The sequence below is a fragment of the Lonchura striata genome, chromosome 2 (genome assembly GCF_046129695.1).
Source record: "Lonchura striata isolate bLonStr1 chromosome 2, bLonStr1.mat, whole genome shotgun sequence".
Lineage (NCBI taxonomy): Eukaryota > Metazoa > Chordata > Aves > Passeriformes > Estrildidae > Lonchura > Lonchura striata.
The window spans coordinates 99,997,219-100,024,645 of NC_134604.1; the positions used below are offsets into that span (position 1 = coordinate 99,997,219).

Here is a 27,427-nt window from a genome sequence, read left to right on the forward strand (position 1 = left end):
AATGGAGAGGGAATGACTTTCCTTCCACACCTCCCCAGCCCAACCACGTACCCAAGGGCACTGACAGACACCTGCTGGACTTCTGACCACACAGGGACCTGCACCCTCTCACTTCCAGTAAAGGGTTCCTGCTGTGTACAAACACACAAGAGCACCACAACATTGCACGTGTCTTTTGCTTAGCTGGCAGGAGAAAAAAACTTATGCAAATCAGTTAAAAAACCAAAACAATTAAAAATAAACATAAAGAAAACAAAAACAAATACAAAAACCCAAACCCAAGCTGAAGACAGTGACCATCTAAAATTACATCTTTTCCTGCTTTGTGGATTCTCTATCTCCTTTTCATTAACCCTCAAGTGAGCAAAGAAGGAATTTCAGGAATAGAGCTCTACATTAAAGCATCAACAAAAGGCAAGATTTGCACAGTATTTGCATTTTAGTCTCATCTTTACTATATTCTGTTCACTACCTGCCTTCAGGTGGGATTGCAAGAAATTAGAATTCAAAACTCCATAGTATCAGTCAATCCACAAAATTAGGGCTCTGATTTAAAAACTGAATGAAAGCAAATTATTAAGCAAAAGAGTATGAACTATTTATTTCTGAGAAAATATCCTACAAAATTGTGTGGCTTAACTACCATTAAACCATTAACACAAAAATAGGAAAGAATGTGATTAAATATATTCATGATAATCATTTAAGTCCTGCACTACATTTTGAATGGCTTCAATATAGAAAAAATCTAAACCTCACCTATAATGATCTTGTTCAGTTTGCATCTTGTACTTTTACAGTTTATAACTGTATATGTGTTGATGCATAAAGCTGTAAATCACCAGTGTTTACCACACATTTTATGAAAATAAATAAGTAAACACACTGAGATTATACAAGCTGAGCATACAGAATTCATCCTAATTCCACTTGGGCAGAGAAATTCAAGTAAACAGAGTCATACCATTAAATTTTCATAAGAAAAGCAAATTAGAAGCAACACCCTCACCTAGTTCTCAGAGCAATTTTCGCCTGGTATTATAATTACTTCTATAAATCCATTGGCTGAAGTTACAAAATAAGATGCCTAAAGATGAAAGTAAAACTAGTACCTACAAAAATGTTTCTTCATCATCTAGAATATAATGAGATGGATCTCCAGTGTTCCACTGTGTCACCAAAGCACACTTTAGTGTCCAAAAATTAAGCACTAGGTTCCTTGTTCATGCCCTGCCTGTTCAATGCAGATTGAGCTTAACTAAGACAGTGATTTTAGAAGAATATACCTTTCCCATCCCAGATACCTGCTTTTATTTAACCTCTGTGAAGACAGACATCTATTTTTCTTCCTGGGCATGAGGAAGATCATATATAGAAGGCCATCTTAAATCAGCCAGTTGATTTTTACATGGCTCAAATATGTGTGATGAATTGGGTCAGATAAGTGACACATTTTCAAGTGTCTCTATCACCAGAGGAGTTAGAGACCTAACTGTGTTTGTCATTTTGTACCCATTTGTGGTACAATCGAGTGTTCCACAAACTCAACAGAACTGTTCTGTGTTTGGTCAGCACAAAGAATCAAACCATCACACTGGATATCTATAGCCAGCAGTCATGTTGTGCAGACAAGGATCTGTATTGTGATTTACAGCAAATATCAGCAACCAGGTAGTATTTGACCTCTCCTCTCTAACCTTCCACCTGCAGAAGGCAGCTGTCACTGCTCACACTGGCACACTGGTGAGCACCAAAATCAGCTTTCATGTATTAGAAGGCTGCCAGTCTCTCCACTCCTGAGGACTCTGCATCTCTCATTGCTGGTCTTAGTGATGTCAGCAGTTTTTGCACTCCCAGCCCACTCTTACAGAGTCTCCACAGTGCAGTGAAAAAGGATCTCCAGAAGCACCAAAGTTTGTGGCTGCCCCTTCAGCTCAGGGGTGCCATGGAAGCCCCTCAGGGTGCTGGGCATGCTGCTGCTCCCAGGTGAGGCAGATGCACTTTGGTTTAGAACTCAAAAGGAAACAGGGCAAGGGAAGAAGAGCTGGAGTCTCAGCATTCTTGCTCCCACATCTATCAGGCAGCTGATATCCCCAGGGGAGCACCCAAGTGAGCAGAGAGTGGTCACAACTGCATTTCGGTTTGTGGCAGCAGGACCCATTTCTGAAAGGGAAAGAAAAATGCCCAGTGTTAATGTTTAGCTGGAAATAATTGTTGTTATGACTTCAGTGGAATAAGAACTACATACGTCATACGTTGAGTCCACTGCTCACAACTGAGCAGGGGGCAGTAATTGCCCACTGTTTTTAAATTTGGAATGGACTTCATTGTGGTTTTTTTATGACCACACATTAGAGGCATTATTATTACCATTCTCATGGAAAATGCTATGAATGAGGTAGCCACTCTCTCAGAAAAAAATATTATCTCACTCTTAATATTTTCTTGGATGGAGAAGGGCTGTAGAAGCTGTTGTTTTTCTGATGCATGCTGAAAAATGCTTAGGAAATATCACCTCATTTTCAGAAAAAGAGAAGCACTCAATGCCTGCTACTGATAGCCTGTTAGCCTGTGTCCTTGAAAATTATCATGCTACAAGGAGAAAATGCACAATTCTGAAGTGTAGCTCTTCTATGTCTCAAAGTATCAGGAGTAATTGCCTATAATGGATGATTAAAAACTTTTGCCCCACTATTATTGCACTGTATGGAGCTGCCACCAACAGTGACCTATGTGCTGTCATGGCAGAAACACTTGTTTCAGATGCTGGCCTAAGTGCAAATGATTGTTGGTTGGTGCTTATCTGTCTGCAGTGTGATACCCTTAGAAAATAAATAACTTCTACCAGAGGGCCTTCCTTACTTGGCAAGTGGGTTCACTTGGGTTCCCTCCCCTTCCTCGTGGTGGCGTGGGCACTGCCCTCCCAGATGACAGCATGTGAGCACTGCTTAGAGAAAGCTCTGCAGCTCTCCTGGTGTGCCTAATGTTTGCATGGGATGCTGTTACTGCTGGGCTGGGATGCGTGTTTTCTTTGTAAGGGGTTGTCAACCACAAGACCTCTGAAATTGTGCCAGAGAATCAGGAGATCTATTTAAAAATGTTACGCTGATTTTCTGTGCTTTCAAGGGAGCTCTCACATCACATTTCCAAGCTTCACAATGCAACCATGCAGGATTGCTTCTTTCCCAAAGGATTTGGTGGGGCTGATGGCATTGAGGACTGAGTGAGTTGGTCAGTCCTGTGCTTCTTTGACCCGGGCTTTATTGGAGACCAAAAATTGCCACAAATTATCATTGCAAACACTGGCAACACTACTGATGAGAAAAGTCAACAAACCTTGCTGTGTTATTAAAGGCACCATTTTGAACATGAAAAGGCTCAAATGTGGAGAAGGAAATGTTTCAGCTCATCTGGGAGGAGCAGTCCAGTTATTTTTTGATGCTGCTTGTATCCAAAGCACCTCCTGATGCACAGGCGGCACAGCTGCATCAAGGACAGTGGCCCTGAGAAAGATCCAGGGAACAGGTTACACACATGGCTTTATAATACCAAGACTATAAACTTGAAACAGCAGCTGTGCCACCCACCTCCTGCAACCCACCTCTCACCAGGTTTTCCCATTCAGCAGTGAGAAGCCAAACCTGCATCCCCCAAAGGACACCTGCCCACCCGCAATCCCAGTCCATGTCTAGTCACTCTGTCACTACTCAACTGGCATCAGCAGCATCAGCCTTTCCCTTTTAAGCTGTACAAATGTTTGTACTGTCTGAGAAAAGATGATTGATGATACTTTAAAAGCCTCTGCCTCCTCTTACTCCCTCAGTGAGATCCAAGTTTTCAGTCCACTGCTTTCTTGAGGCAGATTTTGTAACAGTGATGACCACAAAGCAAAAAAAAGCACTTTATAGTTCTTTATTTAAACCTTCCAGGTGAACCGGTCCCATATTGATAGATGGGAGGCCTGCTGAAGAATCTTTGTCACTTTACAAAAAAATCCAAGTATAATAGCATTATACACTTGTTTAGGTCACTTATCCTTTTCAGGAAGAGGAAGATCCTATGTGAAGTTTTACCTGCAGCACCCACCAGAGTTCAACACTCCAGAGCACTGTTTGCACAAGGATGATGAGTGTGTAGGCTGGCAGGTCAGGTAAGAAGATGGGCACCAATGAGAGGGTTGGATGCAGGGTTGGATGAGAAGGGACACTGCAGAATGCCAGAGGAAGGTGAGAGAGCTGGGAAGGGTCAGTTTAGGTGCCCTCCTCCTGCAGAGCAGAGGGAAGGAAGGGAGCCCACAACAAAAATGCAGTGAGGTGGCAGCTTTGGTCAGCTTTTGAGACTTCCTTTGTGCAGAACACCACATTCCCAGCAGTTCTGCAAGGCTGAAAGCTGCTGTGCTATCACAAGGGCCGTGCAAAGGGCTGCACTCTTCTGCTAGGAGCAAGCTTACAAGTTGTTATCCCGTTCTTGGGTACAAAACAAGGCAAGCTAGTTAAACTACTGCAGTATCACACTGCACTTTGTGCTTGACTCTGATCCCACAGATAAATGCTCTGCTTGCAAACATCTCATTAAAAAAACAAAAGCTTCCATTACAAGAAAAAACAACCAAACCCAAAACATGAAGACTTATCAAAACACAAGCAGTGACACTACACTGGAAAATATTTTGCAAACACAAGCACACAGTACGTTTTTGGAGCACTCACTAATTCTCCCACCCACACACAGGACTGTCCCTGAGATGTAAGCAGGTATGATGGTCGAGCAGCACAGTGAACCGCCAGGAAGGGAACCACCACAGGTGGCAGCTACACCTGCCCTGGGCTAGTCCTGCAGGGTGCCTGGGTCAGCGTGCTCACCAGCTCATCTCTGCTGGCCAAACATGCTCCCTGCAGCCTGCCTGGCCATGGGCTGCAAGGCTCCAGCAGCTGGGTGCGGGGGAGAGGAGCCTTGCAGAGCAGGAGAGCAGCTCTTGCACCACTCCTAGACCACGACTGCTCAGCCACCCAAGGAAGGCAGACATCAGCTGTCCACAGGCATGGGCCCACTCAGAGAACGTTGGAGAACATCAGAAAAAACGCTATTCCACAGGAAAATTCCCTTCAGGCATTTATTGTTTCTGATTTTGATTGCTGGATTTCGCTTAGAAAAGTTCCTCGCTGCCCGTGCTGTCAGCTGAGCCTGAGCAGTGTTTCCAGGCCAGCACCACAGGGTGTGTCTGAAATGTTTTTCTATCTCAAATAAACAGGACACATGCAGTGCCACAGGAGTCAGGAACCGAGTGCAGCAGGGACTAGGACTCAAAAAGATCATTGCTCTGTGTGCAGTAGATTAGGTTGGGAAACTAAATATCCGTTGTTCATGCATAACATGCACAGCACAGTTGTTTCCATGCTACTTTCATGTTACTTTTTCAAGCAGGGCCTGATTCATCACTTTGGTATTCCAAGTTTAATTTTCTACAGCAACAATCTCATCAATGTGTAACTGGCATGGACCACACCATCACCAATTTGTTTAAAACAATGAAAATACAGATTATTTAGTAATATATAAAGCTTGCTGACTGAATTAGAAAATCTAAGGAAGAACACAAGCATAAAAATAAGTTGACACTACAGATCTTATTCTATTTTCTCTCAATAATAAGTAATATTTCTCTCATTAATTCATTAAAGATTTCATAATCAATAAAATAAAATAAAATAAAATTACCTGAAAATATTTAATTTAAACGTGTGAAATAGACTCTTCCTAAAGTTTAAGCTTATGATTTGATACTGCTGTTATTATTTGGCACATAAGGTTTGTCTTTAGAGAAAGTCTAGTGTATAAATTACTATAAATATATAATTCCTTATATCATTCCTGTGCAATTTTCCTTAATATCAAAAAAAAAAAAAAAAAATCATGTAGTCTTTCATTTTAAAGATACTTTTGCATCTATGTAAAAGATTGGCCCAAGAATAAAAGTAAAGGACAAGGAATTAAAATCCAAGTTCTTCAATATACCTTTTTTTAGTATTATATGCACTAATTTTTTTGAGGTTGCAAATCTGCATTTATGCATTTGTGTTGAGACAAACCTGACCATCTACTGTATAACTAGAGATTCCAAACCTCATCCTCACTACCTAGACTCAATTCCCATCAGAGGCGACTTGTTGCCTGCATTTGTCAGCACGCTCCATGGAACACGCCTGAGTCTACTGTCTGACACAAGGGAACTGGCAGATTCTCACTGAATGCAAAGCTTTAGGTAATGAAAAAAGCTAGCATTAATTTCTATGGCATTTTTTGCTTGGTTATTTACCCTAAACTCTATTTTGCTCAAGCTCAAGATGATTGCTTCCTGATGCAGTAGATTAAAAATCTGGGGGTTTAGGATGGGTTATTTTTCTTATCATTATCACTGTTAGTTTACCACTATATTCTGGCACTTGAACAGTGTCCCTGTGTCAGCAAATGGAGGCAAGCTCAGTTATTCCCAATTTTCTAGTGCTAGCAGCCTGGAATAGCATAGCCTTCTGCAATAGCCTGTGTCGGTTTTCCCAAAAACAAGTTCTAAGGGGCACCTTCTCTCTGCAGGAACAGCTGGCCCACAGGGCAGCCAGGTGGGACCAGCTCCACTGGCCTCTTGTTTTCAGCATTCTTCACCCAAACGTCTGCTCCGAAGTCCATCAGCAGCTTCACCAGCTCCACGCTGCAGTTCCTGGCAGCTGTGTGCAGAGGGGACTCCAGGCCCTTGCCGCTGTTCACACTCGCTCCTGAACAACAGGAGGGGCAAAGAACAATGAGAGGAGCCAGGACTACACAGCAGCCCACCGCCATTCACTGCACGAGCTGCTGGCTCTCTGAATGACACACAGGTGCTGTAGCTGCACCCAGAGCTGGACTCCTTGTGCTGGGCTTGGTGCTACAATTTGGACAAGCACAGCTCTCACTGGCTGAGGACTGGGGCTGTGACTAACAAAATGATCCTGGAATGGTGCACAAGGAAATCCTTCACCCACAGCCCAGCCCAAAGGTATCCTGAAGCAAGACAAAGGTGTAGCTCCACTTGTGACCCACCTCTGCTCCCCATTCCTTAAAATAAACTCAGGATTTCAATATGCTCTTTACTGGAGACTTAAGATGGTGGGATTTCCAAATATCTGTTAGGGGAAAAATGCAAGAATAGAAAATTCTAGAGGTCCTTGGTAGATGAGGGCATAAACACCCCTGGTGAGAGTTCCCCCATTCATTACTCTGGATTAATGGCTTCTAAAATATGCTAAGAAAGGTGAGCTGCAGAATTAATTCAAGACTATAATGTTTTTATAGTACACATTCCCATATATAGGAGGCAGCAGAAAAAAAAAATTAGGAGAAAAAAGAAAATAGTTGCCAACATTTAATTCAGATTAATTTGGATTTGACTTCTTCCCAGTAAGTTGACTTCTACTAAACAGTGACGTACTTAACAAGTGATATATATTATTTTTGCTTGTTTTTTTCTAAAGTAGTTTTGTTGGTCCATCATTTTTGTACCAGCTATGTGGCCACTTTAGGCCACATATGGCCCCCCTTTGGCTAGAAGACCTGTACTACTCTAGATAACAAGAAATGGTTTTATGTAATTACCCAAGCATTTAGACTTACAGCTTTGTGTGATGCAAAGGACATAGTACTGAACCTCCTGCATTGGAAATGTCTCCAACTTTTTATGAACTCATTGGAAATCAAAACATGTTTGCAGAAATACTATGTAAAGGTGGCTGAGTCAATTGTTTTGGGTAAAGAGGAAGTAAAAAAAAAATTAAAATTAAATTTCTTCCTGTTGACTTCAAATAACTGCAGCATTACATGCACAGACACTGGAAAGTATAGCTTGTTCCAGACACAATCAGCCATGTGAAATCCAAGATCACCCATCATTTTGTTGAGAGCTATCCAGCTGAATTCCTGGGTCAAGAAAACCATGATCACCCTGCTACCACATTTAACCAGGGCTGCTATTAGGAGTGAAACATCTCCTGGTCCCAAAGCAAGAGTTCCTCTAAATTTTTGATGCAAAGATAATCCAAAGACAGATGTTGCAGGAAACAAAAGTACACCATTCTTTATTTTTGTTTTTACCTGACTCCAGCAGCTTCCTGGCACAGTTCACTTGCTGGTTCTCACATGCTACATAAAGTGGAGTACCCAGGTGCTTGATGTTGTGATCTATATTTACCCCACGGGATGCAAGGAGTTCGACACATTGCACATGACCTTAAAAGGGATAAAGGAAGAGTCAACTCACAGAGATCAGGCCCTTTTTTTTCAGCAAATTCTCTGTTACAGCAGTGTAGTTTGGCAAAGATTCAATGTTTTGTCAAGAGGTGGTAATGTAATGACTTTAATCCACTCCAATGGATCCAGCCAGCAAACCAGGAGCTGAAAAGCCACATTCAGCAAAACAGGCTCACAGGCTAAAACCCTCACATTTCATCTGACTCATTTCAGATGTCTACTGAAGATGAGATTAATCACTCCATGTTTCTCTCCACTCCTTTTGAAGACAGCCAGATGTCTCCCTCAAATGTCCACATTGTATGCAGCTGACTTGGACAATGCATTCCCTTCCAGGTGGCACGACGTGAACTCAGAGGATCTGACAGCTGAGCTGACCTGCCCCTGAGGAGCAACAGGCTGGGAAGAACGGCACCCCTCATGATGAGACCAATTAGCAAGGCATTTTACATGACCCAAACCAAGAAAATTATCTTCTTTATCTCTATCCACCACTTCAACACGCTGCTAGCAGCATGGACAGGAGAGCTGATGCCTGTGGGTTACCTCTCTTAGCAGCTTCGTGGATGGGGGATGCCAGGTCACAGGGTGAGTGTAGGCTGGCTCCATGCTCCAGCAATAAATTCAAGCAAGCCACACTGCCACTGACACAAGTGTTGAACAGTGGTGTGTGCCAGTCCACAGTCACTCCATCCACCTGGGAGAAAATAACACAATCTGGCAAAACCTTTGTCTTCTTGATATGTCAGAATTGATGGCAACTACCAGTTTCTCAGCAGGAAATAGGGGTTTCAATATTTTTTATTTAATTCTATGCCAAAACTCCCCAGTGCTTCCAAAGACTACAAGTTTTCATTAAAATGATAATTTAAAAAGTATTTTTTAAAATTTCCCCCAAGTCTCTCCTACTGCAAAAAAAGAAAAAAACCAAAAAACCATCAGGGCCACTCTAGGGTCTCTCAGGAGTTACCAAGCTAAATGTATGACCATTTCTCAGTTATTTTAGCTGAAACACACCTACCCATAGCCTTCTCCTGAAACAGTCCATTTTTGGTTGAAAGTGTGCAACCCTTCATTATTATTTTTTTTTAATTTTAAACTGAAAGGTAATATCTGTAAGGTAATGGATGTATGAATGAATGTCCTTATTCACTACAATTTTGATATTAGCTTGAAAAGTAGTGGCCATGAGACACGATTTCACCATTTTACTTGCATCTTGTTTCCATTTTCTTCCCATTTTTTGTCAGTTGGTTGTCACAATCCTATGATTCTACTTTAGATTGCATATTGATACCAATAAGATTAATGCATGCATAAAATAAAACACACCCTTAACTGCTGCAGGATTATAAACACTTTGCAAGATTAACTTCCCCTTGTTCTTGTTACAGATGAGAACATTTCATCCTCATCTAAAGAACAATAATAACTGTTGCTTATATCTGTACTTTTTTTTTTTTTATTAGGAAGTGCATTTCATAACTACCTTAAGCAGAGCTATGTACAGAGTGCAAACCACAGAGATACTCTGCCATGACACCAGGTAGCATTACAGTGTGGTAGTACAGCATACTAACACTAGAGACAGAGGTCTGTCCATCACCTACTCACCTGAGCACCATGTTTTAACAGGACACTGGCACAGGCAGCATGACCCCCTAGGCAGGCTTCATGGAGAGGAGACACCTGGTCTGCTGTAACAAGATTGACATCATTCCCCTGATAAGATAATGGAAAATATCATTACAAACAACTACTAAAACCCCCATACCAAAATCCACAATAAAAAAAAAAACCTGCTTTAAAAGCTTTATGTAACTAGACCTTCCTCAACTGCCTGGAGCTATTCATCTCAGAAGTAAGCAGATGAAGGGGATGAAGAGGTGGTAATGATTTGGGTGGAGTGGATACTGGCACAGGATACCCGAGGCCATGCCTTGTACACACTGAAAACCAGCACAGAAAGCTTAGTGGACTGTCCAGTGGGACAATATATTGTGGCTGTTTGACTAGCTGGAACCCTGAAATGCTCTTGAAGTATTTTCTGCTCTTTGCCTCAAGGCAACCACTGAAGGAAAGAAAGGCATCAGAAACATTGGTTGGATTCTCCAGGTTCTTTTGTTTCTATCAATCTTGGTGCTCAAGAAGACTAAGCTGGAAGAGTCTCCAATGCCCCTTCCCTTTCCATTATCTCCTTCACAGGTTAAACCCAGGGATTTTGAAGAAACAAAGTGGTGAAGTTCAGAAGTCATTTCTACCTATCCCTGACCTTCTGGAGGAACTAGGATATGCTCAGGCACTTCAGAAACAAGTGTCTGGGTGACTGCATTGAAGCTCAACCAGACCCATGACTGGGTCCAGAGCTGGCCTTCAGCTGGGGCACCAAAAACTCCTCACTGGCATGCACAGGAGCTGCAGAGGAGCTGCCCTTGGCCATCCATAGATCCCACTGATCCCATTTCCTCTGCCACAGTTAACATATCACCCTGGATAGTTTAGTACATCTTCAGATTAGTGCACAAAGCTTGTACTGGGCAAGGAACTGATTGTAGCGAAGAAAAGCCCGTTGCATGCAGATTTTGCTGTGGCCTGGTTAACAGGATTTTCTCACCCTGAAGTTTCACAGTGAAGCACAGACTGCATTCATCCACTGAACAAACCCTGCAGACACCACATGAACCCAGCTGAGAGGTACCTGTTCAATGAGCTTCTTCAGGGAAAGCAGACGCCCATGGATAGAGGCCTCATGTAGAGGAGACCAGTCTGAAACAAAATCTGTATAAAAACAAAGACAGGAAAAAGGCTAAAACTTCTATTTCACTAGCATATTTTACTTCAACTGTGTGACCTCCCTTCTACTTTATTTGAGCTGCCAAGATTTCTTTGGAGCAGATGGTGTGAGGGAGACAGACAAGAAGATGGTTTCCCTCTGGGTGCATTTTTAACTCATCCCATGTTTGCACTGCACAGCTGTGCTCCCCTTCAGAAGACAGGAGGGATTTGCAGAACATCACCTGGCTCTGGCTGAGCTTATCCCTCTCTCCGAATTATTTCCAGGGCCCTTTATTTTTTTACATGAACTTATTACATTTTACCAATTATCTCAAAAGGAATATGTTTGAAGAGAGTTTGGCTGATCAGTCATTTACCCCGGCTCAGAGCTGGACTAGAGTCAACAACACTTGGCAAGAGAAGGGACCAAAGTACAAGGAGGCAAAATATACTACCTGTTGATTCTGTCTTTCTGTTTTCAGTGTTTGTTATGAGTGGTGCATTTTAAGTAATAGCTGTGCTGTCTGCATTGTTGAAACTACAAAGTGAGGTACAGCACATACATAATGTGCAAATATTAATAGAGAGAGATCTTCAGTATTACAGATTTTATGGCTCAGAGTCAACTGACAGCAATAATCCCTCTGGGAGATATTTATGTCCCAGCACTCAAAACCCAGTGTCTGCTCTATGTCAATGTGCTAGGTTCCCCCTGGGAAGGAAGGGAAGCCTTTACAGAGGGCATTTCACACAGCTTCCTGTTAAAAGACATTTTGATGTTCTCTGGAGATGTCCCACTCTCCTCCACTAACTACAGAGAATACTCCAGTGACCAAGTTGCTGGCTGAGTTGCTGAGGTTCTCAGGAACTATAAGAAAGCACATGCATGGAATGGAATCCTTAACAGCAGGAAGTCTGCCTTCAGCAAAAAACCCTAATAAGCCTATAATTCTTTGAAAGAATGTTTACACATAAGCTGATGATCATAACGGTTTTAAATAAAAAGAAGGTATATTTAGGCCAGACATTAAAATGTGGTGGTGGAATAATGGAACAGGTTGCCTAGAGAGGTAGTAGATGTCCCTTTTGTGGGAAGATTCAGGTCAAGGTGGGTGGGACTCTGAGAAACCTGGTCTAGTGGAAGGTGTTCCTGCTCATTGCAGGGGTGTTGGACTAGACAACCTTTAAAGGTCTCTTCCAATCTACACCTGGCTATGAGTCTATGAATTAGCTTTTAAAGAAATCTGTATTCTTTGTTATTAGCATTATTTGAGCTCTGCCTGCCTCCTATGCTCCATGGGCTGCTTCCCACAATAGTTACACAGTTTCATTAGGTTCCCAAATATCTTCAGCTTTAGCAAACAGACAGGCAATTCTGGAAGCTGTGGTTCTAGTTCATGAGGATGGCAAACCTGGACAACAATTATTAAACCACAGACTGATTAACTGACTAAAACATCTTTGCTCTAAGTGATGTGTGTTAAATTGATGCTTATCTGACTGTGCTGTTGCTCTTGTTGGTCCTGCCTGTGTTACAGTCACTTGTGTTTCCAGGGTTTTTACATTTAGAAACTAATGCCATTGCCTAAATTGCATGAGTTGTAAGGGAAGTATGTTTATAGATATTCTAAAAATCTAGATTTAAGTACCAAGTTTTTTGAGCTGCAACTTGAACTTTTTTTGGCTACACAAATATTGGCAGGCACTTGTGCCTGTACCAACCTGTGCATTATACCAAAGTATTATATCATCATGTCATGATGATATAAGAGGGACATATCCATGTGTGGATTTTATCCATTCAGTCCTTGCTTAAGAAAAGACAGGTTTCCACTGAAACTCTAAAAAGAGCCAGACCAGCCATCTGTAGACTGGACATTGGCTTGCAAGTTTCCAAGTTTTAACAATGAATTAAAAGATTGACCATATAGGCATTAAAAATAAATGTCAGTAAAAAATAAAAGAGATATGTGCTGACACGTAATCTATCTGGGAGTTCCGTAACTGAGAGAAACCTAGAGTTTTATCCTAGGTGGAAGTGGAGCCCTATGGAGCCCTAGGGAGTCTGTCACACCAGCCTTGGACACCTTGGGAGGAGCAGGATTAAAGGCCTGACTGATGACTAATTGGGATGACATAATTCCAGATCTGCTGCCATGAACTGCACAGCCTCAGGCTGATGTTTCTCCTGCCCTACCTCCATCTGCAGCAAGCACTTCTAACCTGAAGCAGTGCCAGGAAGGCATTGGAATGGAGGCCCTTGGAAAAGATGGCAAATTTCTTCAGTTTCTTAACCCCAGGCATCACCTTCTCACAAATAACCATATTTCTTTTTTCTGCCTGCTCCAGGCTGGAACTCAAGGTCCTTGCCTGGAAGAGGAGAAAGGCTGCAGTAATTTCCATGTCTCACTGCCCTCTTTTACACTTCACAGGAGGCACACTATCAGAATATAAAAGATGTGTATTGTATTTGATTAAGGCCTAAGCAAATGTCAATTCTAGTTGATTATGGGCTTTCAAAATCCCGAACTAGTGATTTTCATGAATGTGCCCAGAGCACTCTGCATATGGACTAGCAAGGCCAGTGTGTGTGGGGGATGCAGTGGTTCATTGTATGTACCACCACCAAAACAAGGATTCCTGATTGTCAAAAATAGTACAGCTGCTCTTTCACAAAGAAACAAGATAATTTGTCCAAATTTGAAATTTACCCACACCTTAGTCCACAGGGAGTCTGAGTCAGACCCCAGTAGTTTAGCTAGACATCTAAATCCCACTGGCTTTCAGTGGCTTTGGGTCACCTCCCCTTCCACTGCAGAAAACTCCAGCCAGCCCAGAGGTTACATTAAACCCCTGGTCATATTTGAGCACTGCCATCACTCAGGCATGTGACACTGGCAGGGTGGTGTATACAGAGGGAGTCTTATAGCAATAACCATGTACACATGCAAAATCTGACTGCTCCCTGTGCACAACAGAGCTCTCACAGGACCTTTCTAGAGCACTGGTTTTTGTTGTGATGGCTGAAGCAACTTTTTGCAGCCTCTGACCATGTGAGGGCATTGCACATGGTGCCTGTGCCTGTCCCCAGGCTGGTTTCTTCCCATGCCTCTCACATACAGCACAACTTGAAAGGGGCTCTTAAGTCCTCCTAGTGAAGGTGTGCTCTTGCATTCATATTTTCAGATACAAAATCCTATGGCATTATATAGAACAGTATTACAAATTGTATTTTCCATACTCAAAGGCTGTCCCTTAAAGTTTGTGATCTACATAGCTTGAGCTAAACACATTCCTGCTGGAAATTGCGAGCAGAGCTTATTGACTCTGCTAAGGAACAGGCAGACACAAAAGGAATGGACTAAACTTTGATTTTCAAAGGACCAAATGATCTGTGTGCAGCATTGTGCCATGTGGGATTCCGTCCTTCCACCCTCCATTTTGCTGGAGCTCATCTCCAGTGTGGACTGGTTCTATTTCACACAGTTAATGGTATCACTGTGCCTTCCTGCTCAGCCCAGCCTCAGGCTGTACATACATGGCACACACGGGGGCAGGCAGACTACACTGCAGATAGACTGGTCAGCCCTGCATTTTGGCTTTATGGTCTTAATTTTCAACTTAGTGTTAATGGAAGCATCCTGAACAGCCCAGAAAAAGAGCAAGGATAGCATAGTCACATTTTCTGAATTTACCTCATTCCATCTGCACTCGCCATTAGAGGAAGGAGTAACTTAACAGAAACAGAGCTACAGCGAACACATCCAGCTCAGGATACAAAGTTTAATTACTTGTCTTTTTTTTACCATGTCATATTTTCAATGGCTCTGGGCCAGACACAGAGCAATGACCAGAGTGAGGCCATTTGTCTGAGTAACTGCTCACTATTATGTGCCCACAACAGCACTGGTCACAGCAATGCCACTGAAGAAGAGCCCAGTAGGCTCAGCCTAAACAACACTTAGGTCTGTTCATCTGAAAGACAAGGGGAAAGGATAAAAGATAAAGAAAAAAAGGATAAAGAAGAAGAAAGATAAAAATGAAAAAAAAAAATTAAAATAATTAAAAGGAAGGAGAAAAAGAAGGAAAGTAAGGAGGAAGGGAATGAAAAAAGAAAGAAAAAAAGAAAGAAAAAAGAAAGAAAAATAAAAAGAAAAAATAAAAGAAAGAAAAAGAAAAAAAAAAGAAAAAAGAAAAAGAAAAAGAAAAAGAAAAAGAAAAAGAAAAAGAAAAAGAAAAAGAAAAAGAAAAAGAAAAAGAAAAAGAAAAAGAAAAAGAAAGAAAAAGAAGGAATTGAGCTACTGCTGAGCTTCCTGCTGGCACTAATTTAAGTCAAACACGCCACATTTCAACTTATTTCTCAGTGTGCTGCAGTCCAAGTGCTGCTACATTTATTTCTGCTTGCACAAACTGCAGTACAAAACCAACCACTCTCTTCTATGACACGAAAAAGAAACAACCAAAATTTCAGTATCAAACAGAAATAGCTTTTTTTTCCACGAAGTCGTGGGGGTGTTTTGTGGGACCGGGTGAGGAGCTGTCCTGAAGCAGGACCCGGGGAGCAGCAGCACCGCAGCCCCCGCTGCCCTCCGGCAGGGCTGAGGCTTGTGCCGGGCAGGAGCGTCACTCACCCCTCATCAGCGGGCTCCACGGAGTCGCTGCAGATGCCCGGCCTCCAGCTCCTTGCAGTTTGCTGGCATTTTGATTCGTTCTCTCATCATCCATCTCAGCCCTGCCTGCCCAGCCGCTGTCTTTTCACTCTGTGGCTGGTTTCCAGAGTTCAAATTCCATGTTCCCCGGCGAGCCCGCAGCGGCCGGAGCGCTCTCCGGAGCGGACCCCGCACGCATGAGCCGAGCAGCGCCGGCGGCAGCTCGGAGCGCGCAGAGCCGAGCGCCGGGGCTGCGATTTGACAAAGCTGCTCCCGGGCTGCCCTGCTCGGCAGCCAGAGACCCAGCCAAGCCAGAGATGTGCCTGATGTCACATCCTCTCCAACGAGACGCCCAATCGGGGCGCCCGCCGCTCTTTTTTATCAGGAAGGAAATTCTTAGTTTGCCAAAAAAAAACAAGACAGAAAGAGCCAGTTCGACTAGTTGAACAAACTCTGCCTTCAGGGGATGCGCAGAGAGAGCCGGCAGAGCTAGGGCAGGCAGAGAATAGGGCAGGGAGAGAACAGGGCAGGGAGAGCCGGCAGAGCCAGGGCAGGCAGAGAATAGGGCAGGGAGAGAACAGGGCAGGGAGAGCCGGGACAGGGAGAGCCGGGACAGGCAGAGAACAGGACAGGGAGAGAACAGGACAGGCAGAGCCGGGGCAGGCAGAGCCGGGACAGGCAGAGAACAGGACAGGCAGAGAACAGGACAGGGAGAGAACAGGACAGGCAGAGCCGGGACAGGGAGAGAACAGGACAGGCAGAGCCGGGACAGGCAGAGCCAGGACAGGCAGAGAACAGGACAGGCAGAGCCAGGACAGGCAGAGAACAGGACAGGCAGAGCCGGGACAGGCAGAGCCGGGACAGGCAGAGAACAGGACAGGCAGAGCCAGGACAGGCAGAGAACAGGACAGGCAGAGCCGGGACAGGCAGAGCCGGGACAGGCAGAGAACAGGACAGGCAGAGAACAGGACAGGGAGAGAACAGGACAGGGAGAGCTGGGACAGGCAGAGAACAGGACAGGCAGAGCCGGGACAGGCAGAGAACAGGACAGGCAGAGAACTGGACAGGCAGAGAACAGGGCAGGGAGAGCTGGGACAGGCAGAGAACAGGACAGGCAGAGAACTGGACAGGCAGAGAACAGGGCAGGGAGAGCTGGGACAGGCAGAGAACAGGACAGGCAGAGCCGGGACAGGCAGAGCCAGGACAGGCAGAGAACAGGACAGGCAGAGAACAGGACAGGCAGAGAACAGGGCAGGCAGAGTGTCTGTTTTGCAAAAGTTCTGTTCTCACAGGTCATCTCTATTTAAAATATTTTCCTTCCCAGTACAGTATAATTTACAAGCACAAAATCCTTTTTCTGTCACTGAATATTTGCGCATTTGTGTTCAAGTGGAAGTAGGCTTCTACTTATGTTCAAGTAGAATTTCCATGCAAATTCTAAACCATGTAATGTTTTTCTTTTTTTTCTTTTTTTTTTTTTTTTGTCCTGTATGGCTACTAGAGCAAAATTTGTGTTTGTGTATTTGAGGATTTGAAGTTGCTTATAGTATTTTGATTCTGATCCTAACTTAGCTGAGCCTAAGAAACTTGGTTTTAATTTTATTTCTTTCTGTAATGTATGCAAGAAATCTGGAATAATATTTAGGGTTTCTTTGTCCATATCTTTAAAAATAATAATTTATATTAAAAGATGCAAACAGCAGCTGAACATCATCCACACACTTTGCCAACAGGGAATCTGTGACAGCAGCCTGGGCACAGATGAGGACAGGGCCAGCCCTTTCCATGGCACTTCTTGCTGAATGCAGCATGGCCTCCCATGCTGGATACAAGCTTTGATCTCCCTGAAAATTACATTTGTGTCTTAGCCAAACTGGTGTGGGAAAAATGTGTAAACAGAGAACGTGGTGTATGTAGGTATTGTTTCTGAGGATTAACATGTAAAAAGAATGAAAAAAACCCATTTTTTTCTCTTTAGTGTTACTTGATTTTAGAGGTTAGGTTGCCCCTTTTCATGATTGATCATATTGCTGGCAGATCTAGTATTAACAACCATTTCAACAATTCCACCACCAAAAGGAATCCGTGTATGAAACCAAATGTGCAAGCTCAGAGCTGTGTTATCTTCTCTGATGACCAAGAAGGTAAATGCAGTAATGACCAGTGAGACCTGGTGCCTCAGGAAGTTTGCAGATTTGAATGAATTTGAATGGTGCAGTTGATATTCCTTAAGGACAGGATGCAACCGCTGGGGACCTGGACAAGCTTGAGGAGTGGGCCCATGAGCACCTCCTGAGGTTCAACAAATCCAAGTGCAAGGTGCTGCACCTGAGTCAGGGTGATCCCAGACATGAGCACAGAAGACAAGGGAGGAGAAGTCACTGAGGGCAGCCCTGCAGAGAAGGACCTGGGGGTTCCTGTGGATGAAAAGCTGGACATGAGCCCACAGTGTGCGCTTGCAGCCCAGGAGGCCCAAGGCACCCTGGGCTGCATCCAAAGCAGCCCAGCCAGCAGGTCCAGGGAAGGGGATTCTCCCCCTCTACTTTGCCCTCATGAGACCCTACCAGGAGTCCTGCATCCTACTGTGGGGTCCAGCACCATAAAAACATGGATTTGTTAGAGCAGGTGCAAAGGAGGAGCACAAAGATGCTCAGAGAGCTGAAGCACCTCTCCCATGAAGACAGGCTGAGAGAGCTGGACTTGATCAGCCTGGAGAAGAGGAGGCTTTAGAGAGGCCTTGCTGTAGTCTTCCAGTACCTTAGGGTGCTTATAAAAAGGAGGGAGAGAGACTTCTTACATGAGCAGATCATTCCAGACCAAATGTCAATGGATTTAGATTGAAAATTTAGATTTATATTAGATGCTAGGAAGAAATTCTTTGCTCACAGACTTGTGAGGTGCTGGAAATGTTGCCCTGGGAGGCTGTGAATGCCTCATCCCTGGAAGCATTCAAGGCCAGATTAGATGGTACTCTGAGCAACCTGATCTAGAGTGGCAGCCCTGCTCATGGCAGGGGCCTGGGACTAGATGAACTTTAAGGTCCCTTCCAGCCCAATCCAGTCTGTTGTGACAGCTGTGCTCCTCTGAGCTACATTTCAGATGCCCTTATGCTGACATGCAGCCAGATTACAGCAGAGAGTAACTAGAAAACACACAGATCCTGAGTTTGACAGACATAAATTATCTCCTGAGCTCTTGCTTCAGCTAGCAATTCAGGCATACCTACAGAGGCAGTGTGTGGCTTTGGCCTGGTGATCACCTTAATATTATTTAACCATCTATAGCCACTCTACTTCTTAAGCATCATTTTGATGTGAATGGAATCATCAAACTAAATTAAACTCCCCAAATAACACATCCCAAAACCAGGGGATTCCTATAGGTTGTTCTCAGCCTTGCTGAGAGCTGGAATATGCAAGAAGGCTTTGATTAATTTAATCTCTTTTGTTGCTGATCTTTTATGTAAGCAAGCAAAAAATTCTCCAGTAAAAAGGGAACATTTTAACATCAACCTGGATCTCAAGATAAACAACACAGAACTTCAAATACAGATTAGAAACAGCTTACACAACACAGAGACACACCAGAGCTTTTAAGCATTACAATATTATTTTCCATTTAAGTAGCAAATACATCCCTAAGTTCTACATAAACAGGCCTAGTACAGAAATTACTTTATCCTTATTCAAGTGCAGCCATCCTTGGTGCATAGAAGTGCACAATAAAGTGGAATCAACAACAGTTAATATTACTTTTTTCTATTTACATCATGTCTTATAAAAGGAATATTTTCTTTTTCCTCCTTCAAAAAAAAATCTACATTTTTTGTAATTCAATGGACTGTTCTACTGTCTTGGTTCTTTTTTATTTCCAGTTGTTAATCAATTTTTTAACTTGTCCAGATAACTTTTATACCAATTTTATTACTATTAGCACAAATATTGCTTCAAAAACGAAAATACACTACTGGTAAATCTGTCTTGGTATGAAAATTGACCCTTGGTTTCTGAGGATGCAAATCACAGAATTACAGGAAATGTTTGGAAAATTGGACACAAAACATAATTTAACTTCAATTAACTTAAATTTAGTCCAACTGAAGTTCAATTTAACTTCAGAATCAGGGTGAGAAATCCTAGCTTTTCCTTAGCATTAATGAAGAAACATAGGCACTTTCAAACCATGCTTTGTCTCACCTACTTTAGATGCTTGCTCTGGGGGAGCACATATTGAATATTAGAGTCAGTCTTCACCAACTGTAAAAGGGATCCCTAAACCATGAGCAGAGAATTAGGTGGAATTAGATGTGTATGTGTAAACAGCTGAAACCCGCTTTGAAATATGGGTGAACTGACAGCCAGGGGTCCCAGCTCTGACACCCCTGAGTGCTGCCATGTGCCTTGTCCTGCACAGCCTCTGGGTGCTGCAGCTCAGGGTGAAGCATCTTCAGCCCAGACAAAAGCCAGCATTGCCCAGTGCCTGAACCACAGAGCCTCAACTTTGGAGTGCCTGTATCTCAGAGCAGGGTTTTGACAGACAATTCTGACAGATTTATCTGCATTGATCCAAGCTATTGCTCCCAACTCTCAGCAGAGATTACCCAGTACCAGGGATGGCAGCACTGGCCACAAAGTGATGCCACAGCTGTCTCAGTACTGGGCCATCGTGTCAGCTCAAAAACCTGTAAAAGCTGTTTTCTTCTACAGACTGTAAACTTGAGCTCTGAGACACTAGCACATGCCAGATCCTCCTCTAAGGCAGCAATTTCCAGTCAGCAAGCAAGGCACACATCTGGGACAGCCATGTTTTAAATCACAGCAGTTAAATCTGCCAGAGCTTGCCCACAGGAGTACTAAAGCACTGGTGTCATTTCCAGAGGTACCTGGGTTTTCTTTGGAAAGCTGCTGCGAAATTCTTGAGCTGACACAAAGTGGAGAAGTTCGCCCTTGGAGAAATTAATCATACAGTCTGATTCTTGTATCCCTAATTTCCTTGCCTCAAATCAAGTCTCTCCTCCAGAGGCTTTCCTTCTTTTACAGTTTTTCTAACATGAAATGTTTCATTTTCCTTCCTCTCACCCTCACAGAAACTTCCCTTTGCAAACATCCCGTCAGCCTGGCTGGGGACCAGACAGACTTCTGCAAGTAAATGTTCCCTTCTGCAGGATGGCCAATTGACTTAGCAAGAGAGACTCTAAATTGAAACAAAAAAACCTTGAAGAAAGCTTCAGACACATCTCAGTTGCATTCTGGCTACATCAGTAGCACCTGGATCTGTGCTCTTATTCATTGCAGATGTGGAGAAGCACCAAGATTTCCCAAGGAGCAGGACAAACATTGCATGAGAGCTTGCAAACAAGTATTGTGTCAAGAAAGGGATTAGGGGCATTTCCCCACAGAGAGAAAAGCAACAACAATCAATTTTTCACCACCTGGTGCCAGTTGTCTCTCAGTGAACATCTGTGTAAGCATCTTCATTTGTTACAAAATATATATTGACATTTCTTTCTGAACTGGATTTAAAACATATGTTTGTACTCCTGCTCAGGCAAAAATAATCCAAACCCTGAAAGATGGTGAATTAAAATTTGGTTTGGTTTTTGTTTTGAGGGGTTGTTTTTTGGGTTTTTCTTTTTTGTTGTTGTTTTTGTTTGTTTTGCTTTGTTTTGTTTTCCAAATTATTGTGATTTCTATCATTCCTGGGATATTTTTTGTCCTTGTTTGTGGGCTGCAATCATGGTTTGCCCACACTGCCAGGTGAATAGTGTGGTAAAACATCTCATGTGACAAGTACACACCAGCAAGCAGACAGAAGGTGTAACAACAGCAGAAGTGCCAACCCAGTCCTTGAGAACTGGTAGTATTTCAGCACAGTCTGCCAGCATCTGGCAAACTGTAAGGTAGTCTTGTCCAATGCCAGCTTTTAAGTGAAACCCAAATACAGGCATGGAGCAGATTTGTATTTCTTTCTTCCCCTTTTTTGACTGTTCGTTATTAGTTTTGAAAAACAGTGGGAATTCTTTGGTTTGCTGACAAATCATTTTAGTTCCCAAACTTTCCAGTGTAAAATAGCTATTTCTGAAGACACCAAAATTACTTCCTAAAAGATATTAATTTTGTCAGAAACTTCACATTAAAAAAAAAAAAAAAAATAGTTACATTTTCCCATTAATACCACTGGTTAGACCAGTATGGAGAAAACCCAAATGTAGCACAAACAAGCTCAGAGCCACAGAGGCCAGCTGGGTTGGCCCTGATAAGCAGCACTCACATGGCAGGTCCCACACAGAGCATCTTCCCTGCATGGTGGATGTTCCCAAACAAAGCAACTTTCCATGCTTTTCCCTGGTTTCTGTCCCTTCCCACTGCTTATTGGTGCCAGGAGGCACCAGGACTCACAGCTAAGGAGTATTGGAAAAGCAGATGGAATGGTGAAAAAAGGGTTGTGGGATGGAGGTATTTAATGAAGTGTCTCCTCTGCCCTGGTGCTTCTCTTCCCCAGTTTCACTGGGGTTTGATGTTCACTGCTTATCCAGCACATTACGTTTCAATAAGCTCTTCCACCCACACCCACAGGCTGCTTTCCAGATCTTGGAGCTCACCTCTAGAAATTTCCCTCATGTGACACAGCTTTTCACACCTCTGCATGTGATGGGAACAGCCAGCACATTCCAGCTCTTCTCACAACAGGAGCTCCTCTGGGGGAAAGCTGCCACCACTTACCACTTCTACAAGTGCAATTTGTGGACTTACACAAAAGTTACCCCAGGATCTCCTAAACTCTTGTGCAGAACTGGGACTTCTGTTGGCTTCTGCAAATGGGCTTCAGAAAGCAACACTGCCAGCTTGACTGCTTGAGCAGTAATGGCAGCCAAAGAAAATCCCCAGACTCTGCATCTGGGTCTGTTCCTCCAGCATCCCAGGCATGGCAGGTGCTCCCATTTTCTTTTGGTAAGGATTGTTAGCATATTACTACGGTGGATGAAATTACTCAGGTGCCCTGAAAAACGTACTTGTCATCTTCCCTGCTCCTGGAAGATGGCATTTGGTGCAGTGGAGAGGAGGGTGTGTAGAATAGTCAAGCCCAGATCAATAGGATCTGAACTGTTCCCAACATGATCTTCAGGTCTAAGAAATCCACTCGCCTGGTGTTGGACAGATTAGCTGCTTAGACCAGGAGATATCAAAATTTTCTGTGTTGAACATGCAAAGTTGGAACTGCAGTAAGCAGCCAACTGCAGTATTAGTGTCCCTGGTAGAAGTTTCCTTTGCTGTCCATAAGCACAGCTTGGCTTTTGTTTTGCATGAGGCTGGAAATCCTCAGAAACAGCCAACAGATGCTGATTCACAGTGCTGATGTTGTGAAATTAAGAATTTCCCTTCCTAAAGGATTGTGAGCTGAGCACAGTGACAAGTACACAAATTGTGTCTTAGTACTGTATCCAACTTGGCCACTCATCTAAATATCTGATGTTGCTGCAGAAGGAAAATCTTCTCTGGAAAATGATGCACAGAGTGCAGGGCTTACCTGAGGCATAAAGATGGAAATGTGTGGCAGGGCTGCCAGCTGTGGGACATCCCTGGTACACAGCAGGCTGCAGATAACCTCCCCCAAGGCTGCACCTGAACTGGTGTGGGTCACTCTACACCAGCTCCCAGCATCATCTCCATGTCCCACTCCAGGAGCGACAGAGCCTCCCTGGGAGCCCACAGCCCTTTGGTGGGTGGTGGCAGGGAAGAGTCTGCAGGCAGCTCCTGCCCTCAGAGCTGCAGGGAGGCACTGAGGGCCAGACCCAGATGTTCCTGCACCCTCAGAGCCCACACATCCCCTCAGACTGCTTGGAGGAGCCAGTTCTCACTTACCTGCCCTCTTCAGAGCAGACCTGGGAGCTGTCTGCACATGTAGACCACAAAACAAGAGCTCTCTAATTCATTCTTCAGCTTGGAAAGGTGGTTATTATTTTCTTATCACCCGTTCTTGTGACAGCATTGGGACAGGCATCTGAAAATCTGGAACAAGCCCCACACTCAACTTACCATTTCATCTGATGACAAAGTTTGCTAGAGATTTGTACCAGCAAAGAGAATTATCTGTTAAAATATACCAAGGATAAGCCTTTTTAATCACATTCTTGAGACATACTAATAAAAAAATAGAAAGAAAGGAAAAAAAAACCCTAATGAGTGATTTAATGGTCAGTGACAAAACCATATTTTTTCCCAAGCTGCTGCAAGCATGAAAAGCCCAGGTATTTCTCAGCCATTTACAATGGATAAATAGCAGACAGGGACATTTTCTGCACAGTAAATCATTTCAGTTCAAAGACTTCCATAAATACCAAATGAGGTTCCATCCTGCCAGACACCCAGCAGAGCAGCTGTGGTGCCCTGCAACAGTGGCTGCCCACAGTGAGTGGGAGGGAGCATTCTGGGGGTAAAACTGGAAAGCACTTTGAGTAAAAAACAGTGTCAGCTCAGGGGGAAATGTCTTGCCCTCTCTACACCAACAGCCTGTAGGAACCTGTCTGTGGAAACAAGCTGGAGTTACTTTTACTTGTTGGCATTAATTTAGAGGAAAGTTTTCATTGAAGTCTTGGAAATTCCCAACCCAAAAAAATGTCTTCCTCAGTCACTGTAATTATTCAGGATGCCATGTTTAATATATATATTGCTGTAAATATCTTGTTACCCTGAATGTACAAGTAGCAAAGAAAAATTACCACATTCATTAAGTAGGAGCTACTCTGGGATATTTGAGGATAAGTGGTCTTCAACAGGTACTCAGTAATGAAAGGCACAAAGCTGCTGGAAGAAAGTCAAAGTATTTTTACACACATCAGGCTCCAGGCTGCAGGAACGCACCCTCTGAAACAGCTAAGAGCAAACATCTCCCTGTAGGATAATGAGATACAAATAAGATGCAAAGGATGACCCTCTTGGCCAATACCCTTAAAAATATTTCAGTTTATTTACATTATGATAGAGACAGAATGGAAAGGCATCACTAGTTTCTAGATAGTTTGATGAGTACACTTTTTCAGTTTTAATGCAAAAAACTAAAAAGAATCACCCTCATGGGAATTTCTAGACCAACATTCAAAGAAATTCAGGGTTACTGTCACTGTCCATAACAATTTGTTCATTGTGACCTGAGTAAAATAGGTATTTAGTCAGCATCTAGAGCAAGAAAAGTGCAGAGAGCACTACCCCTTCCACCACCACCCTAAAAAAAAAAAAAAAAATTTGGAATCATGTTTGTGAAGCTGGAGAATTATATGGGCAACATGAAATGAGTAAGTCTAAGACAAAAACTCCCACATTTCACTCACATTCCTAGGACAAAAAAGTTAGAACAAGTTTTCTCTGGAAATCTCTACATCTCCTTCCCTTCCCATTCTGTTTAATTTCTTTTTTGTTAGGGCATGTTAACCTCTATAGCCAGCAGGTAAACCTGGCAAAAAATGAACCATTCACCACAAAAGTATACTGCCAGCAAGTTCCTTGTAACAAACAGCTAAAAATATAGCAGGATGCTTGCTGCAAAATTTGCAGAATCACAGAATGGTTTGGGTCGCAAGAGACCTTAAAGATCATCTAGTTCCAATCTTCCATTAGACCAGGTTGCTCAAAGCTCCAGCCAGCCTGGAACATTTCCAGGCGCCCTAAGGAACTCCACCATTCCATGGTTCCTTCAACCAAGGCTTCCCCTGAACTTCACATTCCCCACTGGCTTTTCCTTGTTGGGCAGAACAAAGTTCAGCACAGCAGTTCTCCTCACTGGCACCTCTGTCACTTGGAGAAGGAAGTCATTATTAATGTTTGCCTATGCCCCACTGTCTCGTCCATCCAGCAAATACTGGAATAGTAGAAATTCCCCATACTACAAATAGTATAAAATTTTAAAATAAAGGAATTTTCAAGAAATAAAAATCAAATTAGGTAGAAGCTCTGTGTGGAATAATCTGTATTTGACAATAATATACATCTCATACAGAACATAAAAAAAAAAAAAAAAGCCACAGTGAGGAGGAAATGGCATGTTGGAAATGGTAATTTCTGAAAAAAATTACACAAAGGCATCAGGAACCATCACTCCAGGATACAGGTCAGGCATTTTTGGGCTAAGAGTCAGCGAATGTATTTAATTTTGATTCTTATCAGACTTGTCCTAATGCCATGCTGGGACACACCACCAGTATTTTCAATCCAGTAAGGACTGGAGGGGTGTTGAATGCCAGCAACAGGGTTGTGCTGCAGGACAGGTCAGGCTGGGGACAGAAGGGTGCTGGGCAGCCCCCCTGTCTCCTGTGCTGCAGAGCTGGCAGCAAGGGCAGGGCAGGGAGTGGCACTGAGGGGACACTGCCCCTGTTTGCAGGGCTTTGCACAGGGGCAGCACAACATTTAATTCTGACGTGTGGAGGGAAGAAATCTAAATACCTTGAGGAGGTGTTGGCCAGGCTCAATTCCCTGGGGGGAGACAAAGTCAGGAGTTGATCCTCCCATCCCACTGCCCAATGTGGCACAGGCAAGTCCCATCAGGGGAGCAGAGCACACAGGTGGACAGACAGACAGACAGCCTCCCTCACAGCCTGCATCTGCCTGGGAAGGTGGGGTGCTGGCACCTCAAGGCAGATGAGGAACTTCAGTTCCTACAGTATAACAACAAGTTTCAACAGTCTAGCATTTCCCTAGACTTTTTAATTTCACTCTCTGAATGACAAATGCAGCTGGACAGACAGAAGTTCAGGGACTGATAGATCTGCTGTGAAAAATTGAGTCCTAGAGGGAATGAAGATGGTTAAATGCCAATAGCAGAGTTCCTCTGTAGGAACAGAGGTCACCTTGAACCCAACAGGTTGGTCAGGAGATCAAAACAGAGATCCTTCCAGAGCCAAATCAATATGAAGCTTCTTTTCCTAGCTACCTTAAGAAATATTGTTCATTAAGCCCTCCCAACATGTGTCAGCCTATGTGTACTCACACAGGCTGTGTATATCCTTGAGGATGTGGCCCACTGGCCAGAATGTTTGCAGAGAAATCTCTGGGAAAAATTAATCTCAAGCTACAGGAAAACCTGTGGAGCCAGGTTTTGGGCAAGAGACTGAGAGAGCACTGTATAGCAGTGGAATTCCAGCACATAAAAATGTCTGTATCCCCAGGAAAACCATACCTTACCCAAGCAACTGATTTCAGACAACACAGAATGAAAGAGAAGACACCACTTTTTTTAAAAAAAAGAGATCTTGTGAGATTAGTTTCCTATCTACTACCTTCAGTAAAGCACCTGACAGATGCTTTCCAAACTCATTTTGAAAAATCACCAAGACCTCAATAGCCTCATAGAAAATTGTCATTCCTTACCCTCACATGAGATGGCATTTTGAAAAAAAATTAAATACTTCCTCCAGCTATTTCCTCGGTATTTTCTTGCATTGTTATGACCCAATGCACAGCCAATGAGCATTTAATGGATAACTTCATAATTTAAGAGCAAGAAAGTCTAGGTAAAGTTACTAATGAAATTTCTTAATCTCAGGACTTCTGAACTTCTCTTCTAATTTATTAAAGCAGTCAGACTCTCTGATATACAGAATTTCAGAGAGAAGTAAACCTCCAGGAAGAGGGAAAGGTAAAATGATTTTTTGATGGGAAGCTCATATCAGGAATAAATATAGGACACCTTCTCCTGCTTCTTGAGCTAAAACTTTCCGAGAGGCTGAGTTGACT

The 27,427-nt window shown here is 43.3% G+C and overlaps 1 protein-coding gene across 2 annotated transcripts; it reads right to left on the reverse strand.

The window, feature by feature from the left end:
* Nucleotides 1-431: 431 nt before the first annotated feature.
* ASB9 (ankyrin repeat and SOCS box containing 9) lies at nt 432-16,012 on the reverse strand. Of its 2 annotated transcripts, XM_077781616.1 has the most exons (8): nt 15,684-16,012; nt 10,976-11,055; nt 9,892-9,999; nt 8,824-8,974; nt 8,122-8,256; nt 6,579-6,770; nt 3,337-3,503; nt 432-2,163 (listed from the first exon to the last, which is right to left on the reverse strand). In XM_077781616.1, exons 1-7 carry the CDS (start codon nt 15,775-15,777, stop codon nt 3,379-3,381), a joined length of 885 nt encoding a protein of 294 aa, XP_077637742.1. In that variant the 5' UTR covers nt 15,778-16,012; the 3' UTR covers nt 432-2,163; nt 3,337-3,378. The 2 variants fall into 2 exon arrangements, 1 of the variants encoding a protein (XP_077637742.1); XR_013339525.1 differs by lacking the exons at nt 432-2,163; nt 3,337-3,503; nt 8,824-8,974 and having other exon boundaries at nt 6,662-6,770.
* Between the last annotated feature and the right edge of the window lie 11,415 nt (nt 16,013-27,427).

Coding starts and splice junctions, on each gene's coding strand:
- ASB9 (XM_077781616.1), bottom strand. CDS start 15,777: ATGGATGATGAGAGAACGAATCAAAATGCCAGCAAACTGCAAGGAGCT. Junction 8,975..9,891: donor TGTTAAAACATGGTGCTCAG/GTGAGTAGGTGA, acceptor ATTTTCTCCCAG/GTGGATGGAGTGACTGTGGA. Junction 8,257..8,823: donor CCACGAAGCTGCTAAGAGAG/GTAACCCACAGG, acceptor ATCCCTTTTAAG/GTCATGTGCAATGTGTCGAA.